The sequence below is a fragment of the Nerophis lumbriciformis genome, linkage group LG05, assembly GCF_033978685.3.
Source record: "Nerophis lumbriciformis linkage group LG05, RoL_Nlum_v2.1, whole genome shotgun sequence".
NCBI classification, from domain to species: domain Eukaryota; kingdom Metazoa; phylum Chordata; class Actinopteri; order Syngnathiformes; family Syngnathidae; genus Nerophis; species Nerophis lumbriciformis.
This window is the reverse complement of record NC_084552.2, coordinates 55,536,621-55,550,945: the sequence shown is the minus strand read 5'-3', so window position 1 is coordinate 55,550,945 and position 14,325 is coordinate 55,536,621. Positions and strand designations below refer to the sequence as shown.

The following is a 14,325-nucleotide window of genomic DNA, read 5'->3' as shown; positions in this document are numbered from 1 at the left end:
GTTTTTAATTGTGTTTAATATTGTTGTGCAGCACTTTGGAAACATTTTGTTGTTTAAATGTGCTATATAAATAAAGTGGATTGGTTCTGACCTTGAGACAGCAGGCATTTTAAAGCCACCAATCAGAAAGGAGGGGGAGTTGCCGGGTCGTCTATTCAAAGCCTGCCTCTAAAGTGTCAAAAGTTCTCAGAAACAGAGAGGGACTGAGAGCGGACTGAGAGAAGCCGCATGCGCGCACAGAGTGTTTTTCTCTCTCAAGGTTTATATAATTCATTGACAGCGACTGAATGACAACAGATGCTGCCAGACGTCTTTAAGTGGGATCAACTTAACACTTGAAATACTTCACAACAAAGATATCTATTGTGCCTCAGGTCTATTGTAAATAATATGGGCACGGCTGCTGGGTGGCTGCTTCACCTTTGTATTAAATATCTACTACTATGAGGCGTGACTAGTTAAAATCACGCTAGAATTAAAAGTTTATGGTAAAAAAAAAAAGACAAAAAAGGGTAAATCTATGCAGGAAAGGGACAAAAACATGGCGCTGTAGCCAATGGGTGCACATTATCCTTTATCTACAATCATTTATAATGTTCTCTTATTCATATTATTATGCAGGTGAAAGATACACAAAACTGTGCAAAGAAACGTAGGATACACACAAAAGTGTAGACTCTATGTAAGCACAATACTCATAGCTCTTATTACAATGGATTCCATTACAGACCGGGTTACAGGCAGGGTGCTCAAACAATAGTAATAATAGTAAGTGATGAGTAAGTATAGTAGGAGGTTTGTAGTACGTGTATCATGACTGTGTACCTCTGAGGGATGTAGAACATATGCTGAGGAGACGGTTTATGGAGGCGCCCGCCGTACACAGGCCACAAACCGCTGAGGATACGAAAGAGGGAGCTTTTACCGCAGCCGTTCGGTCCGGTGATCAATAGGTGCATTCCCTCATCCACCTTAAAAGGCACAGGACAGCATTCATTAATAGCCAGCAAAACAGAGATTCAAAAACATTTATTATATACATATCAAGTCCTATTTTCATGTAGTGGTACAGTTCAGGAGCCCATTTGGTAGCATAATACCTGAACTGTCCTTCCAGTATTCCATGAGTGTACAAAACACAGTAGTACCTTAAAAGGTAGAAGCTTAAAATTCCCTTCAACCGTTCTGGGCTTGCATTTACAATCATATTAACGTGGAATTATGTACTGTTTTGACCACCCGAATATAACAAAATATTTTTCCCTTAAAAAGTTAATATTTAACCAATATATGAAAAAGGAGTTTAAAAACAAGATTAAATGTAAATTAAGAAAATATATAAAATGTTTTTTTTTAATGTATTTGGGTTTAATATATACATGTATATATATTTGTATGTATATATGTATATATATAATTATATATATATATATATATGTGTGTATCTGTCATGATCTCTTATCAGATCATGCCGTTTCATGCTATTTTTCTGTGTGTAGTTTTAGTTTCTGTCTTGCGCTCTTATTCTGTGTTTTTTTCCTTTCCTGCAGCAGCATTACGCCTGCCTTTGAGCGCTTTTCCCCTCAACTTTTTTCAGTTGGTAATTAGCACTATATAAGTTGAGCTTGTGACACCATTTGGTCGTCGGAGCATTATTCACTGGTCACTGTTGATGATTCTGTCCATATTGAGCTCAAATACGCATGTACTTTGTGAACGTTGTCTGCTCCACATTCTTTGTAAGTGTTACTGCTGTGTTCCAGCATTTTGTTTTTGTTTACTTTATAGTAGTCAGAGCACTTGCCTGTTGCTGTCGCTTTTTGGTTTGTTTAATCATTAAATACCCTTTTTTACTGCACGCTTCCTCCTCGTTTGTCTGCACTTAAAATCACTACAACCTTCGTCGTCTCACACAAGAGAGATGACAACTTTCATCATTTTAGACAGCCTTAGAATAAAAAGACTCCTCCCTCCTGAAGCGAGGGTCCTAAGGGTCCTAAGCGAGGGCATGTTTCTAGCTAGTGTTTATAATAATAACCAATCAAACTGAGCATTTTTTCTTTTTGTTTGGTGGAAAGTTGTACGTTAAGTTATATATTTATATAATTGTCATGTCTGTGTAATCATGTTTTGTTTTAAGTCATGTTTTGTTTAGTTATAGGACTCTTTAGTTTCTGTCTTTTCACTCCCTTGTCTTGTTTGCATGATTACCCATTAGTTTCACCTGTTCCACGTTTGGACTCATTGTGCACTCTTGTTTGTCACCATAGCAACCATTAGTTTTCACCTGTCACGTCACGCACCTGTTTCACGTTTTGAGTCACGCACCTGTTTTCGTTAATCATGTCTGTGTTATTTAAGCTTTTCATTTTCTGTTGTTCGTCCTGACGACACCCCCGCATTTATGCCCCCTGTCACACTCTGTCCACCTCTGCGCACTTCATGTCCATGCCAAGTAAGTTTGTTTATTATTGCCACAGTTAGTGTTTTTTGTTGTTCATAGTTTTTTGCCCCCGTGCAAGTCTTTTGTTTTCATTAGTCAAGTTTGTACATCCGCCTTGAGCGCGCCTTTTGTTCCTTTGAGTGTTATTATTAAATATGTATTTACCTTCACGCCATGACCAGTCCAATTCACTTGCACCTCGGGAGAACAAACCAAGCCATAGTCCAAGTCTTGACAATAATACAGCAAGCCGAGTAGCTTGTAGTGTAGCTTGCTACAATTCTCTGGGGATAGCTTCTCCTGTAGCGTAGCTCCATTTAATAAAGAGTAACTTGTAGCTTAGCTTACTTCATGTTCCAAGTAGCTTACCCATCACTGCCTAATATGACAACCCTTCTTTTTTATAATATGCAAAAAAGAAAAAAAATGGTAAATGAGGGGCGGGGGTGTGAGAGACCGGAAGAAAAGCTCTGACTTTCTAGATCCCATTGTAGGAGTTTTTGTGTAAAAGTAGACAGTTTTATGTTGTCCACAGCTCCTTTACCACATGGGGTCCCCCAGGGCTCAATCCTTGCCCCAATTTTATTTGCGCTTTACCTTCTCCCCCTTGGTTCTATTTTTAGGAAGTACAGTATTGCATTTCATTTTTATGCCGATGATTGCCAGATTTATTTTCCCATGGCACAAAATAACACGGTTCAAAGTCTTATTGACTGCCTGCACGACATCAAAGTCTGGCTTTCAGCTAACTTCCTGAGCCTAAATGAAGACAAAACAGAAGTTATGTTGTTCGGTCCAAGTCGCTCTCCCTCCCCCAACGTTGACCTCGGCACTCTGACCCCGTATCTCAGCGACTCTGTCACAAACCTGGGGGTAAAGTTTGACTCAGATTTTAAATTCGAAAAACAAATCAGCAGCGTCGTTCAAAAAAGCTTTTATCAATTACGCCAAATAGCGAAAGTGAAACCGCTTCTATCAAGACATGATCTTGAGAAATTAATCCACGCTTTTATCTCGACTCGTCTTGATTACTGTAATGCCCTGTATGTTGGCATTAGCCAGGCCTCCCTCGCCCGCCTGCAGCTCGTGCAGAACTCTGCTGCTCGTCTGCTAACACAGACCCGCAGACGTGAGCACATCACCCCTATTTTAGCGTCCCTTCACTGGCTCCCTGTGCGTTACCGAATACATTTTAAACTCCTTTTATTTGTTTTTAAATGTCTAAACAACCTCGCGCCAACCTATCTCTCCGACCTCCTTCAGCCTTACTGCCCCACCCGATCCTTAAGATCAGCCGATCAGCTGCTGTTGACGGTCCCTGACACAAGGCTGAAGCTTAGAGGTGACAGAGCTTTCGCCGTTGCTGCTCCCAAGCTCTGGAACGACCTACCCCTGAGTGTTAGACAAGCCTCCTCTCTTCCTGTTTTTAAATCTCTCTTAAAAACATACTTTTATTCCATGGCTTTTAACACTGAGTGATATCCATCCTGCAATGGCGCCCCATAATACACCTGCTGTGATCCTGTTTTTATGTTTTTATGTTTTTATTAATTCTATTTTAATTATTTATTTTTTATCGTGTTCTGTTTGTGTTGTGTTGTGTTTGCTCGGTACTCGTTTTATCTTTTAACCTGCTCATTGTACAGCACTTTGGCTACCCCTGTGGTAAATTTTAAATGTGCTTTATAAATAAAGTTGATTTGATTTGATTTGATTTATAAATGAGACTCGTCTAACCCACCTTGACATTGAGACTTGACACGACCACGTCGCCGTTAGGCGTGATGATCGGGACGTTTTCACACACGATGCCGTTATCCACGTCGATTACTTCCCCTGAGGCGAGAGGGCACACATAGGGATCAGGGAAAACGGAGAGTTACACATTAACCTCTTAGCATCGCTCAGCTTAATACTTTAAGAGGCGATTTGTTCCGGATATGTTGACCTTTGCCCTTTACTTCCTGTGTTACTTCAGTGGTAAATGTACCCTTGATCTCCAGCGGTCCGTCAATGTGCATCTCGGGCTTGCTCCTCTTCTCCACTCCCGTAGCGGCCGTGAGAGAGGAGCGCTTGTAGACGCCCCTCTGGACGTCCTGGAACACCACAAACATGTTGTGGACCCGCGCCGTGTAGCCTGCCAGCTCTGTGACCTGAACACACATGCCGGGGGGAGGGTCAAAGGTTCATTTTTTTTACGTCAATGTTAAGATGACCCAGATGACGCAGCTTGCCTCTCTGTTAAACAACACACATCCTGATGTCATGTGGGGCGGAACTTACTCATGGAGAATTATGAAGTAGAGAGTAGGGATGTCCCGATCCAGGTTTTTGCACTTCCGATCCGATACCGATATTGTTTTTGCACTTCCGATCAGATACCGATACTGACCGATACTGGCCTATCCGAGCATGTATTAAAGTTTAAAGTTATTTAGCCTACTTAGTTGTCAGAATCATGTTGAAACGGGTTTTAGTACTCTTGATAACAACTAGCCAGCTGAATTAGGGGAGTTTGAATAATACACAATGGTTGGTAACAAGAAACTGACCTGTTTATTCAAGGATAAACACAAAATAGACAAAATTATACATGACAACAGAAATGGCATCATTGAACTAGGGCTGGGCTATATGGCCTATTTTTAATATTGCGATATTTTAAGGCCATATTGCGATACACGATATATATCTCGATATTTTGCCTGAGCCTTGAATGAACATTTAATGCATATAATCACAGCAGTATGATGATTTTATGTGTCTACATTAAAACATTCTTCTTCATACTGCATTAATATATGCTACTTTTAAACTTTCATGCAGAGAAGGAAATCACAACTAAAAAAATCACTATTTTTTTCATACGGTGTTGATCTGTAAATGTTTGCCTCTGCATTTTGATGGTGTGGACGTGTGGCACCGAATGGAGGTAAGCATCTCGACAGACGTTACAATATTTGAACAATGATGACGAAAACTGTTTTCTCTGTCGTGTCTGTGTGTCGAAAATTGTTATGCGCTTATTTTTTTATTTGATTTTGTGCGTGGCATAGATTTGCCGTGCGCAGAGGACGCTTGAGCAGTGCGCAATTGCACAGGCGCGCACGAATGCGCTAGCATCACAGCTAACGTTAGCCATGCTGCTACCTCTCTGCTCGGGGAGGGCGTATACGTATGTGACGTATGACGTGACAGTATGTGACGTATGACGTGACAGTATGTGACGTGTGTAAGAAGGTGCACTTGCTGTCTGTGAGAGGGAGACACAGGAAAGAGTGAGAAGAGCCTGTCGTGTAATGCCAGCAGCTAAAAGCAACTGCGTGAGAATCCACAGACCTGTGGATGTGTTGAAGGTGTGCTGGAAAATGCGGAACGGAAATTAGGGAGCAGCAGAAAAGTGGAATGTATTATTTAAATCGGTGCGTTGGAAAACACGGACCGGAGTTTTTTTTAAACTGGATCTGGATCGGCATTTTCCCATGCCTTGCCGATACGCATTTTTTTGCAAATATCGGCGGCCGATCCGATCCAAATATCGGATCGGGACATCCCTAGTAGAGAGCGACCGATATAGATTTTTTTACAGCCGATACCGATTATTAGTAGTCAGGGAGGCCGATCACCAATTTTGGAGTTGATATTTATTTGTAGTAAAAGTCATTTAAATATGAATAGTATACGTCAGTAAACAGCTGGACAAAATTTTTATTTTATTTTTAGGAAACGTCGGACCATTGGGGACAAAAATAATCAATTTAGCACCAAAAAACAGGAGGGATTTCACAAACCCTTTTAATATGTGTTTCTAAGAAGAGCACTGATGTTTGCATTTCAAAATATGTGAAATTTCCTGGGTAAATTTGTGAAAATGTGGGATTTGTCTACATCACAATAACTTGCTATCTACTCATTGTTATACAATTTTATGACAGTTTATGGATTTAAAACATTGGAAGGTTTCCTTGTAAGAAACCCTAAAATATTGCAAACAGTTGAATAAAAAGTATTCTGGGCTCCTTCAGGTGGATTGGATGTCTGTCTGTTACAGAAAGTATGAGAATGTGTGAGCTGCTGCCTGCTCTTCCTCACTTACACAATACAGGTAAGGTTTGGTATAACGCTGTCCGATACAAAGCGAAGTTCTATAAAACGCAGTCTTGCCATGAACCTTCAGTTTCCGCCCGTTTTGTTTATTTTTTCACCAGTCAACCAAGTTGTTTTTCACCAAATTATCAACTATCAATGCTGTATCGACCTACGAGTGGCTCAAGCACGCCCCATTCTGTGACGTTTAGCCCAATTCCCCATACGCGTCACGTCACGTGGGGGGCTATCCACCAAACATTATCGTTATCGTCTTCAACCCTCGCCGTTTGCCAGCAGTGACGTAAGGCAGATGCAACAAATGTTTGTTTACTTTCAAGAGGCCGTCCTTTTGGGCTTTGCTGGTCTCTTTTTTGTCTACATTAAAAAGAAAACAGACGTTTTTGTTGTCGTTTCTGAAGCGGATCAATGATGTGTGTCCCCCTAGAAAAAAAAATGCATCCGTACAACTGAGAGGAGACAGGATTGTGCAGTCTCAACGTTCAAGCAAGACCGAATAAGACAATTTAAAGACCAAGCCACGCTACTGTTCACCGTCAACAAGACAGGAAGTCACAAACCACTATGCCTTGGTACCGAAAGTCTGAAACCCCTGCTGTTTTCACTACATAAATCTGCATCAATTTATTGTATTATTTTGAAAAAAAAAACAACAAAAAAAGTTCTCTTTAACGTGCGCTCGGGAATAACGCAATCTGGATTTTTTTGGCCTTCAACGACCGCGTTATATCGAACTTAAGTGTACTTCTCCTACTAGTCCAGGGGTCGGCAACCTTTACCACTCAAAGAGCCATTTTGACCAGTTTCACAAATTAAAGAAAACAATGGGAGCCACAAAAATCTTTTGTAATTTAAAATGAAATAACATTGCATACAAAGTTTTTTTTTTGCTTTGTGCTATGTTTAAACCAAGGGTCTCAGACACCTTAATTTGAAAATTGAATGTTAGTGCGGCCCGCAAGTTTTATATGAGTGGCGCTTGATAGCGTCATACTTGTCAACCCTCCCGATTTTTCCGACAGACTACGAAATACGAGGCAACTATTCTTTCGAACGTGCCGTGAAGGTACAGCATTTAACACCCACTACAACCAGCGTGCCGGTCTAGCTACACGTTGAATGGGGCTTCTGCTTGCTCATGTATGCGACAGCAAGGCATACTTGGTCAACAACCACACAGGTTACACTGACGGTATGGGGGGCGGGGGGGGTTTGGTGGTAGCAGGGGTGTATAATGTATCCCGGAAGAGTCAGGGCTGCATGGGATTCTGGGTATTTGTTCTGTTGTGTTTATGTTGTGTTAAGCTGCGCAGATGTTCTCCCAAAATGTGTTTGTCATTCTTGTTTGGTTTTGGTTCAAAGTGTGGCGCATTATTAGTAAGAGTCTTAAAGTTGTTTTAAATGGCCACCGTCAGTGTAACCTGTGTGGCTGTTGAGCAAGTATGTCTTGCTGTCACTTACGCGTGCAAGCAGAAGATGCATATAACAAAAGGCTGGGCTGGCACGCTATTTGTACAGATTGTAGAGGGCACTAAATGCTGTACAATCATGGCACGCCCTTATTATTATTGTTAAGGTGAAAATCGGAGAATATTAATCCCGGGAGTTTTCTGCGAGAGGCACCAAAATCCGGAAATCTCCCGGGAAAATCGGGAGGGTCGTCAAGTATGCAGCTGAGCCGCATCAGAGTGATCAAAGAGCCGCATGCGGCTCCGGAGCCGCGGGTTGCCGACCCCTGTACTAGTCATTCATTAACTTTTTATTTGAATGAATCATGGAACATGAAACGCGCAACGATCCGAGATTTTCGGACGGAGGCTTGTCGAGCGACTCGATTGCTGCCGTGGCGAAAACAAACAAAACGGGAAAGGGAGGACGGCAAGAAAGAAAGACAAAAACTGGATTTCCCGGCCAAATTTTTTTAGTTTTGACAGGTAAGCAGAGGAGACGTACTGCAGGCGAACAGCACTGCAAGAGGATAAAAAAACAATTAAAACATATTTGGGGAGAAATATTGACAATGAGAGTCATTTTTATTCTTAAATTAATAAAAAAAATAATTGGGCTTTGGCAAAAAGACAACTTTTCTCTAGGGATGTCCGATAATGGCTTTTTGCCGATATCCGATATTCCGATATTGTCCAACTCTTTAATTACCGATACCGATATCAACCGATATATACAGTCGTGGAATTAACACATTATTATGCCTAATTTGGAGGTATGGTGAAAATAAGGTACTTTTTTTTAAAAATTCATAAAATAAAATAAGATAAATAAATAAATAAAAAATTCTTGAATAAAAAAGAAAGTAAAACAATATAAAAACAGTTACATTGAAACTAGTAACTAATGAAAATTAGTAAAATTAACTGTTAAAGGTTAGTACTATTAGTGGACCAGCAGCATGCACAATCATGTGTGCTTACGGACTGTATCCCTTGCAGACTGTATTGATATATATTGATATATAATGTAGGAACCAGAATATTAATAACAGAAAGAAACAACCCTTTTGTGTGAATGAGTGTGAATGAGTGTAAATGGGGGAGGAATGTTTTTTGGGTTGGTGCACTAATTGTAAGTGTATCTTGTGTTTCTTATGTTGATTTAATAAAAAAAATTAAATAAAAAACACAAAAAAAACAAAACGATACCGATAATAAAAAGACAGATACCTATAATTTCCAATATTACATTTTAACGCATTTATCGGCCGATAATATCGGCAGGCCGATATTATCGGACATCTCTACTTTTCTCATGTCGGGCAAACGGGATGGTACTTAAACTTAACTATTTTTTTAATACTATGTATATATTGTGTCTGTTCATGTAGTTCTGTTGTATTTGTATAAAAAAATGTTTTAAAAGCACATACTGATTAAAACAGGCCGATACCGATATACGTCAAAATGGCAAATATCAGGGCCAATAATCGGTTGATCTCTACTATGAAGCCTGATGTTCGACAACAGGCGCCTTATATGTGGCCTTTTACATTTGGAGAGTACAAAGAGAGAGAGATGCAGGCTGAAAGATAAACAGATGGAGGATTATTCACAGCGAGGTTAAGCCTTCAGAGAAGGAGCTTCTGCCAGTCAGCAGACGAAGGCAATCAATTATACTCTTTTTGCCTTTCTCTGAAAATCTGAAAATGTATACGAAACGGACCTAAAGACTGCATGGTTAAAGAGTATCTGCACTTAATTTGGAATGTTGCCTATCATTCACAATCCTTATGTAAGACAAGAACACATTTGTTTTTCTTTTTTTTTTTTTAAGCATTCTAAATCGTAAATAAACGTTAGCAAACGTCAGCTAACTATGGAGCCAATGTGAGTTGCTCTATTTCTCTTGTAAAAAAAAAAACCTCTATCAACATGTCATATAGATGCTGTAAGTATATATCATGTCATGTAGTAACTGGCACATTTAAAACAACATGTAGTATTTACGTATTTTGATATTTTTAAGCATATGGCGGTGCATCACAGATCCATCACAGCGTTCGCTTTCCCTTTAACAAAAACAATATTACTATTCATGGCAGACTTCATGAGAGACAACAAAGACTACTTGGGAAAAATGATGATCCATAAACTTATATTTTTGTTGAGCCTGAATATAAGGAGGATGAGCAACACGTGTGCTAAACAGCTGCAGCTTTAGTGAAACACTAAGCATCATGTAGCAGTATTGCTTAATGCTAAACAAGATATACACACTACTTGTTACGATCCGCTGCACGGATCATAGTTTGTTTATGTTTCTCGTCACATGTGTTTTCAGCACCTTGAGTTTCGTTTATTTCTGTTGCCATGACGGCAGATTGTATACACCTGCCTCTGGTTAGTGTCCGGGACGCGCACCTGTTGCCCGGGCGCTAATCAGAGGGCTATTTAGTCTTTTCCCTGGCCTCACTCGGTCTGGCTTCCTACTGAAACGACGTGGTCGCATAGTGATGCGGATGTGGTTCTCCCAAGGATGCAGACGGCTTCGGACACAGCTTGCAGGTAGGAAAATGATTTATTTTAAATATAAATCATATGGTGAACAAACAAAAAGACATGCACGTAGCACAAAAGGCAAAACAAAAGGACTAGCGTGGGAGCTAGCAGGCACAAATAGCATAGCGTGAAAAGCTAGCAGAATCAAAGTAGTCGTTAACAGTTGTATGGGAACAAACTAGGAAGCCAGACCGAGTGAGGCCAGGGAAAAGACTAAATAGCCCTCTGATTAGCGCCCGGGCAACAGGTGCGCGTCCCGGACACTAACCAGAGGCAGGTGTATACAATCTGCCGTCATGGCAACAGAAATAAACGAAACTCAAGGTGCTGAAAACACATGTGACGAGAAACATAAACAAACTATGATCCGTGCAGCGGATCGTAACACTACTAATATAAAAAACAATCACTTGCTGTACAATGTCTGCACTCACTGGGATGCCAACTAATGGGATGTTCTTATCTTCCTGTTTAGATGAAGAATTATTCATAATACACCTGAGGTAAAAAAAAAAAAAAGCCTGCAAACAAGCGTTTTTTTGTGTCATTCTCGCCATCTCCGGATATGAGTTGAATGTCAAAGTTGACCAACTTCTCGGTTTATGGTCACAACCTTCTACTATCCAGATGAGAGGCATGATTTAGAATCTAAAATTAACTTTCACCAACTCAGAGGCGATGCAACAGCTCACTGGCTCAGTATGTAAATATAGCAACTATGGATGGATGGATAGATGGATAGATGGATATATATATATATATATATATATATATATATATATATATATATATATATATATATATATACACTTTATTGATTCCTTCAGGAGAGTTCCCTCAGGAAAAGCTCTCGGTCATCCCGGCGCCACTATAAAAAATAGTTATTCAACGTTGGCGCTTATAATAACAAGATCGCTAATACTTGGGTAATATTCAGGTCACGAGATGTAAATGGAGTATTGTTGCCGGTTTTTGGATGTTTTTCAAAGGGCTTTATGGGCGGAATAGTGTACTCACATTATCTGCATTGTAAGCCACCTTGTTTTTATTTTACCATTCAGAATGCACAAAAAAGAAAAACATGTGTTCTTGTCTTACATAAGGATTGTGAATGATAGGCAAAAAAAAAAAGTGCAGTTACCCTTTAACTAGAGGAATTCCAAGCTGGAGATAATTATAACAAACTTGTGATGCTACAAATTTGGGTTTGAATGAATAATACAATTAATGTAGTGCATTATTTCTCTAACATGCTTCCTCTACAATTGAAAGTGCCATATAATAAGAGCCAAGTAGCTCATCCAACAACACACCATTGAAGTTGTGAGTACATGTCAAGGAATGCCATTTTGGTGATTCAAGCGGCAGCTTGCTGTGTGACTGCACACAACATGCAATCAGAGCATGCAGCAACATGACTGCCACAGGATCTTACGTCTCCCTGCTGATGTCTTAAATGGTCTTGTTTTTGTTTGCGGCCTTTAAATGCTCGGATTTATGAATTTGCGTAAAGAGCAAAGAGGACGACGGGGCGGTAGTTGGAAGCAGGCGGTGATTGGAGAGAGGCTAATTGAAAACGTATACATAATAAGACTGCAATGATTAAATAAATCATTCTAATTCTAATATATATATTCAATATATATATATATATATATATATATATATATATATATATATATATACATATATATATATATATATATATACACATATGTATGTATATATATATATATACACACACACACACACATATATATATATATATATACATACACATATGTATGTATATATATATTGGCCTGCCAACTCCCCTGACCTGAACCCTATAGAGAATTTGTGGGGTATTGTGAAGAAGAAGCTGAAAGACACCAGACCCAATAATGCAAATGAGCTAAAGGCCGCTATTGAAGCATCCTGGGCATCCATAACACCTCAGCAATGCCACAGGCTGATTGCCTCCATGCCACGCCGCACTGATGCAGTAATCCGTGCAAAAGGATTCCCAACCAAGTACTGAGTGCATTAATTGACATTTTCAAATGTTTGATTTTGTTTTGCTGTTATAAACCTTTTTTTTTTTTTTACTTGGTCTGAGGAAATATTCAAATTTTTTGAGATAGGATTTTTGAGTTTTCTTAAGCTGTATGCCATAATCAGCAATATTAAAATAATAAAAGGCTTGCAATATTTCAGTTGATGTGTAATGAATCCAGAATGTATGACATTTTTGTTTTTTTAAAAATTGCATTACAGAAAATAAAGAACTTTATCACAATATTCAAATTTTCTGAGACAGTCCTGTACATATACACATACACACATATACACACACACACACACACACACACACACACACACACACACACACACACACACACACACACACACACACACACACACACGCACATATATATATATATATATATATATATATATATATATATATATGTCAAAGTTAATGTTGATGATGTGCATTTATGATGTAAAAATAATGAAAATCATACCAAGCAGGACAATTTTGCTTTTTTTCAAAATATTTTCACTAAAATACGCATTGAAGTGAACAAGTGTAATCGAATAAACGAATCGATAGATTACTTGATTACTACAATAATCAACAGCTGCAGCCCTAATACAAAACTTGGTAACACTTTAGTATGGGGAACATATTCACCATTGATTAGTTGCTTATTAACATGCAAATTAGTAACATATTGACTCTTAATTAGTCATTATTAAGTACTTATTAATGCCTTATTCTGCATGGCCTAACCCTCTACCCCTAACCAAAGAACTCTAAATTAAGTCTTTGTTACTTACATTATGTTCCCCTCGTGTCCAAATACCTCTAATTTAAGTATTTGTTACTTAGAATATGTTCCCCATACTAAAGTGTTACCCAAAACGTATTTTTTTCTACTTCAGTAAGGATTTGGAATGCAATAAAAATGTAATTGTCTTTTACCACATGGTTAAGTACCGGTATATTGCGAATCAATGTTGTATTTGTTTTGCAGGTTAGCACCACCGTTTTAAAGCGCATACAGCGCTAGATAAAGATGCTGGCCGCTTATCAAATACAGCTACTGGAGTGGATGGGAGTAATACAACTACACAGGAGGTCGCCTACAGCCACAACTGAGTTTTGGTTCCCTAAATAACGACCCCATGTTTTTATTTTATTTTATTTGTGACAAGTATTTAAATAGAGTTGTTGAGTTTGATATATTGCATAAGGGTGGTCACCTCTTTGTAGGATGACATAATCCTCTCGATGGCGTCCGCTCCCGAGGCGAGAAGGTTGCGTGCGGTGGTGAAAGCCTCCGTCCTCTCGCTCACCATCATGTGTTTGCGACCATCAGCTGTTTCTGTCGAAGCCAAAAAATGATAAAACACTGCAATCGCCCCGGCCACTATTTCTATCAATTTTGTCTGTGCTACCGTTGTCGGCGAATCCGGTGCCGGTGATGATGGGCACAGCCACCATGACGAGGCCACAGCTGCTCCACACGTACTTCATGAGGAACTGCTCGATCATGATGTACCACAGACGCTTGGAGAGGATCAGGTTCATCTGTTCCGCCAGGGCGCGGTAGCACTTTTGGAGCTGACGCATCTCCACCTGTCGGAGAAATCATAGCGCATTGTCAGGTGTGTATGCATAGGGCTGGGCCGATAAAACGGTGCTGGAGCCTATCTCAGCTGCATTCGGGCAGAAGGCGGCTTACACCCTGGACAAGTTGCCACCTCATCACAGGGCCA

General features: G+C 39.7%; 1 protein-coding gene across 1 annotated transcript in view; it reads right to left on the bottom strand.

The window, feature by feature from the left end:
• Positions 1–14,325, bottom strand: part of abcd2 (ATP-binding cassette, sub-family D (ALD), member 2) — a 28,167-nt gene that overhangs the window by 7,993 nt on the left and 5,849 nt on the right. Inside the window, exons 2-6 of the mRNA XM_061959750.1 lie at positions 14,005–14,185; positions 13,810–13,931; positions 4,434–4,596; positions 4,185–4,279; positions 826–971 (exon numbers count right to left, since the gene is read on the bottom strand). Of these exons, the coding sequence (XP_061815734.1) occupies positions 826–971; positions 4,185–4,279; positions 4,434–4,596; positions 13,810–13,931; positions 14,005–14,185 (707 nt within the window). The remainder of the gene's footprint in view (positions 1–825; positions 972–4,184; positions 4,280–4,433; positions 4,597–13,809; positions 13,932–14,004; positions 14,186–14,325) is intronic.